Consider the following 6218-nt stretch of genomic DNA (forward strand, 5'->3'; position numbering starts at 1 on the left):
TTTGGGCTAGTTTATGAGCTTTCATGTTGACATAAGTGACTTTTGCATGGGTGTTGCCAGGTATCCTGGACTCAAAAGTAATCCTTGAATCAATTGAAATAAGGTTTGCTAAACAAGAAGTAAAAACCTGATCCAGAAAACACTCATATGAGCATCTTTAAGCACATAAATAGTCCCATTGACTTCAGTGTGGCTATTTGTATTCCTGGTTTTTTTGTTTTCAAGTTAAATATTTACAAAAACATAACAGTACAGTGTATGTGTGTGTACCTATGCTGATTTCAATATCATTTTTAGTCCAATACATCCAATAATAATTAAGGCTAAGATTCTATCATGGTGGTCACGGGGACCCTGCGAGTCCCCAGCCTCCTCCGGCAGCAGAGGGACCCTGGAGCTGCTCAGTGGGTGGGAGAGGGGCCCAGCAGGTCCCCAAGTGCCACCACTGGCAGGGGTACCCCCTGCGGCTGTTCAGCTGCTGCGAGCTGCAGCCCCCCTACAGCTCCCTGGAGCTGTTCAGCGGCCATGTGGGGGGGGCCCGAAGCTCCCAGCTGCTGGCAGTAGAGGGACCCCAGAGCTGCTCAGTAGCAGCTCCCTATCTTCTGCTGCTGGCAAGGAACCCCCTCTCCACATCTCCTAGCCCTACAGGGCACTGGGGGTACCCCCACTCCCCAGCTGTAGCCTTGAAGGGCAGCAGGGGGACCTCTCCCAGCCACTGGGCAATGGGGTCCCTGTAGCTCGCAGCTGCTGTGGGAGATGAGGGGGGTGCAGCAGGATGCAGGACCCTCCTCCCTCCCCATTTTGCCAGGGATGTTTTTAGTAAAAGTCGGGGACAGGTAACGGTTGCCTTGATTTTGTTTATTGCCTGTGACGTGTCTGACTTTTTTACTAAAATTATCCATGGCAAAATTGTAGCCTTAATAATAATGAATGTACATATTTATTATTTTTTTATGATTGGGAGAAGATAAGAGTCATGGAAGAATTCCTCTCTCTCTAGATACTTTCATAACTACATTGTTGTTTAATAACATACTTGTATGTCTTGCAGGTTCTGACCCAGACAATCAGCTAATGAACTTCAGGTCTTGGCAAAAGAAACCTCACTGCTTGCCTAGTGTACCTCTTTCAGAGGAACTTTGCCAGACAATTCAGCATATCCCACACAACAGGTATCTGAAATGATATCACCCGTCTTTACTTTTATAGTGTGTGTGACCTGCTCAGCTGGAGTATAGTGATTAGAGAAAGGGACCATAGCTTGGGGAAGTTCTGAACTAGGTATTGACAAGAGTTACAGTGGAATATATTATTTAGCATAATTAATATACAACTTTCAACCACTATCAAAACCATTGTTCTACTTATATTTGTAAAAGAGAATATTACACTTTAACTTTCTCTTTCCAGCAATTCGAGTGTTGTATTGAATAAAACTACTGAAGACAGCAAGCCAAAGCAATGGAAGGGACTCAACAAAGCAGAAACTGAATAATGCATCAAGACCTCAGTCACAGAAGATTTCTAAAGTTCATGTTCTCTGTTATATAGATAAACTGCCTTAGACTTTCTAGGGTTGTCTGCTGTCTTTTGTTAAAGAAATGTGTCCATAAACTTTTCTTTCTAAGGTGAAACAGGGTGTTATGAGTTTGATCATCCTTTCAGTGAGCTAAGAGATGAAATGAGTTGCAGTGTTTGGGTGTGACTTTTTTTATTTTTTAAACAATTTCTTGCCCCTTCTTTGTCTGCAACTTTTGAGAGATTTTTTTTTTTTTAAATAAAAAGAAAAAGCTTTGGATATTCTAGTAACAGGCACTCAGATTCTGTGAATAAAGGAATGTATGAGATTTTTTTGGTTGTAAATGAAACACTGGAACCATAGTGTTTCTTTTCATCGCAGACAAAGGTAGCACTTTTAGGAATTGTTTAATTATTGTAAATGTACATTTATATCAAGTGTAGCTAGCATTGAATCTTTTGTCTCAACTTGAATGTACAGTATATTGTAGATTTTTAACAAAGCAGGTTATATATTTATTAAGTCATGTGACTTGAAAGTACCTCTTTCATAGCTTTCCAATGATTAAAGTGCAAGATCTTTATATGTTTGTAAATAGACAGTATAAATGATTCTGCTAAGATGCCATGAAATGAAACATGCATCTATAATCATAGTATTTTACATGCAAATTTAAGCTGGTTTTATAGTGATACTCTGTTTACAGATGTTTTAGACTGTAATTGTTTCAGTCAAGAACCAAATTCTTTGAAACATAACTGGACAATAAATGTGCAAAGTATATTCTAAGAAATGTATTCACCTATGTTATGTGCATTCAATTTTTGCGGTCCAGCATGATCTTATTGTATTAACCAATTGTAAACTGTCATGGTCCTACATCAACAAATCTGGATGGTGTGTTTTTCTTTCTAATGGACTCGAGTTACTTTGGCCTTGATTTAAGGAAATCCATTTTGATCATAACTCCATGAAGTGGTCGTACGTAAGGGAGAGGTCTTAGCGAAAGGGTAGGTAGAGATAAAAATACAAATTTGCAGTGTGGAAGGGAGGGTGGAAGAAGAGAATATGACAGAATTCTGAAACTGTGTAAGAGATAAAAGGGACGGGATTCAACTTGAGGTACCAACAGCAAAGCATTTGGTGTCTTCTGTGATTGCTTTTCATTTCATGACCTCACTTCTCCATTTGGAGCTTCCTTGGCTCTTTCATATTAAGGTACTTTACTGAGGCATATGCCATAAATACTGCTACAGAATCACAACTGTTATGATCACAGAAGAAAAGTTTTCTGAGTTAACTGATTTATTTTGAAGGGACAACTGAGGCAGTCAAGGTCGCTATTGGGTAAAAATGTTTCCATTCCTTCCCGGTACAGTAGTTCAGAGCAGGATAGCATTGTTAAGATGTTAATGGCATTTAGCCTACTATGCATAAATAGTTTACTAGTAGAATGTGTTGCTTCTAGCCCTGTGTTATAGGTGCCTATACCTAAAATCAGCATCTAATGAAACAGATCTAGAGACGTTTTGTGAAGGCATTGCTGCTTTGCAGAGTTAAATTGCAGAGGCTTCCTTTTTGTGCCAAGGAAGCCCTGGGGTCCCGAATAGCAATCCTTAATTCTCATTTGTCATCTCTCTTCTTTGGACATGTGTAATTTTGGTCTAGTGTAATTTTATTTGTTTTGGTTTTTTAAAGCGTGCCTCGTCTTTGCTCTAAGTGCAATTAATATATTCCAGCACCAAATTATCATTTATCTATGTCAAAACCCTTGCACCCCCAAACCAGTATGAATGTAACCCCTCTTTGGTCTCTGTCATGTGTATATGTTCATGTACATGTGCCTGCCCAACCCCTTCAGAGAGAGCCTGAGAAAAGTGTGCCTGTGTCAGACTAAGGGCGGGAAATGAACTCCAGCAGTAAGAGCTCTCAGTGCCACTGGCTCTGTCTCCTTCAAACCTGGGTGCAGTTGGTTCAGGTGACTCAGCTGATCTCAACTGCTGTGGTATCACATGGAAAGGGAGGGGAAGGAAGAGGTCACTAAAGGAGCCAAGATGGAAACCACTGGAACTTTCCTGGTCAATCCAACACCTCCAGTTCAACCGGAAATGAATTGGAAGTCAGTGTAAACTCCAGAGCATAGGTATAATATCTTCTGCATGAAGCGCTCTTAAGGATGCAGGCAGCCACGTGCATTGTGAATTTTGGTCTGCCTAGAGAAGGCTCAAGGCCTCTTAGCCATCCTTTCCGGAGGTCAGTCATTCAGATTGTCTTAATGCCATAGGTTTTTCAAAATAACAGCATCTTTAACAATATAGTTCTTGATTTTCTATTTCCTCCCAATTAATCAATGTGAGTTTGAGCCATTTCCTCTACTGAAATTGAATAACAGTTCCCAAATGCCACGGGGTTAAGATCAAGAACCCTCATAAGTCAATGGGCAGAACTTGGCCTGGTCAATTTATGCTCTCAGGCATTCCATTAAATAAAGAACATATTCAAAGCTGTAAAAATCTCTCACAAGGGAGGAAGGAATGTGCCAGGAGTTTAAAGTCATGTATAGAATTCTTATTCTGTATTCATATAATTGATTATTCAAGCTCTATGATAAGACTGGTAATTCCAGCATGCCACTAGGTGCTGCTGTTGTTTTAAATTAATTAAATGGTGTTCTGTATATGATGAGACGCTGGGAAGCTTAGTTAGTTTCCTGTTAAAGAACTTATTGGACTCCCTACTTGACACTTTCTCCTCATTAGATTTTTTGGGGGTAATAAAATAATTTTGAAGGATTAAATAAGTGTTTCTTATTCATCAGATTTCTTGTGCTTATTGAATAGTAGCAACTGGTGGCTGTCTGTAATTTGCTTACAATTCTGCAAACTACATGCATTTTAGTTGTAGGGAAAACCTCTGAAGAGTCACGCTAACTTGTAAATGTAATTTTAATGCCTCCGTGAAAGCAGGTTGTGTTGCAAGCCTGTATGTAACTGAGGCACATGGTGGAGAACTGGTAGGCCAATTTTTGAGTTCTGCCAACATGGACAGTATCCTGTAACGGTAGAGCTATAATCAATCTTGAAGTATTTGGGCTAGTGTATGTGGAATGGTCACAGACCTGCTATGTGTTAATGTACAAATACTGATTTGTAGTAAGGGTATGAATATTGGAGGTGACCTGGTCAGTGAGGTAAAGTTGCTGTATATGGATGGTGGTTTATTAGAATTTCCCCGTGTACCTGTATGGAGATAACATGGGGGCTGTGGGAAGAGCAAACAGGAAAGCAACACAATAGATCTAGATAAGGACACCCCAGCTCATGCTTGAAAGACAATGGGGGTAAGCTCTCCGCTTCAAGGATCCTGTCTCTGGTTTCCAACAAGTTGCCAGCCTTGTTTTGCCAAAGCTAGGAGCCTGGCGATGAAGAGCACTAAACAGTTAGAAAGCCCTTCTCGGGGCAAGAAGGGTTAACTTGTCAAAAGCAGTCTAGGGAGACAAGCTGACACGGAGAGAGACCCAGAGGAGAGACTCAGAAGAAGTTGGGCCTTCCCAGATCCAGGGGTTGGAAAGCCTTAGAGGAAAGGTAGCTACGAGTACAGCCAGTTTTGTTGTTCTAATTAGATAACTTTGCTTTAAGGAACTGTCTGGTTGTTGTATTAAGCACCGTCATTGTTCTCTGAGGCAACAGAACTGGAAGGTCTGAGCCTAGGTTAGGCCTGCTGAGGAAATTTCAGTTATTACCAGGGGCCTGTAATCTGGATCGTGGCCTGAGAGTAGGAGAAGCATGTGATTCCACTCCCAGAGTGAGGGAATGGATAGACTGAGGCCTGAAACCTGAGGAGGTTAGGGGTGGAGCTCACTCATCAAGTGTAATAGTATGTACTTTAGAGCTGCATGCGGTATGCGAATACTACTACTACTGGATGAAGTAATATTACACATGTACAATATTAAGGTGGGCGCTTCTGAGTTTAATACAAATAGTGTAGTGAAATAGGATTGCCACAGAATCTTTAATCTGCAACAAGTAACACTATGGATGTTAGGCTACCTTGTCAATCTTCTTGATAAAAATAATGCTGCTTTCTCCAAGTATGGGAGGCTGACCAGGTATAAGATTATTTGCCTGGATTTAGTTATTCATGGTTCTGGATCTTAGTCTATTATGAGTTTAGCAGTGAAGGGTCATAAAATGGCTAACTAAAATGTACCATGCTCAAAAAATTAAAAGCTGCACTAGGATTTAATGCCTAAAAGCCCATCTACTTTACAAACATGGTGGAGTACAATGTGGTATATCCATGATAGAAATAGGAATTTCATTATTGTATGCTTGACTTTTGTTAAATCCTGGATTATGTTGAGGCCAACCAGCCCATTTAATGTAATGGATGATTTCTGGTGATTTCAATAGCAACTGGGTTTGGCCCAAAGTGAGGAACTAGATACTTTTACTTTTGAAGAACGGTTTCGCCTTATCCACTATCAATCTGGAAAGCAGCCAGAAGAGATTACCCCAAACTTTTAGCATTGCCCGTGTTCTTATTTTACTAGGTAGCCTCATTTGTTCCTGTACTTCATGATTCACCAGAACTGTGTAAAAGACCAGAATTGTCACTATGATCTGGGAAGTGAACCAACACCAGCCAGCAGGACATAAGGTTAGGTTTTCAAAGGTGTTTGGACACCGGACAATGC

General features: G+C 40.6%; 1 protein-coding gene across 4 annotated transcripts in view; it reads left to right on the forward strand.

The window, feature by feature from the left end:
• LOC120371091 (SSX family member 2 interacting protein) overlaps positions 1 to 1571 on the forward strand; it is a 41659-nt gene extending 40088 nt beyond the window's left edge. For all 4 annotated transcript variants that reach the window (XM_039486597.1, XM_039486600.1, XM_039486601.1 and 1 more), the window contains 2 exons: positions 1052 to 1172; positions 1411 to 1571. In XM_039486597.1, coding sequence (XP_039342531.1) covers positions 1052 to 1172; positions 1411 to 1495 — 206 coding nt within the window. In that variant the 3' untranslated portion in view covers positions 1496 to 1571. The remainder of the gene's footprint in view (positions 1 to 1051; positions 1173 to 1410) is intronic.
• Positions 1572 to 6218: the final 4647 nt, after the last annotated feature.

This window comes from Mauremys reevesii, linkage group 8 (assembly GCF_016161935.1).
Source record: "Mauremys reevesii isolate NIE-2019 linkage group 8, ASM1616193v1, whole genome shotgun sequence".
NCBI lineage: Eukaryota > Metazoa > Chordata > Testudines > Geoemydidae > Mauremys > Mauremys reevesii.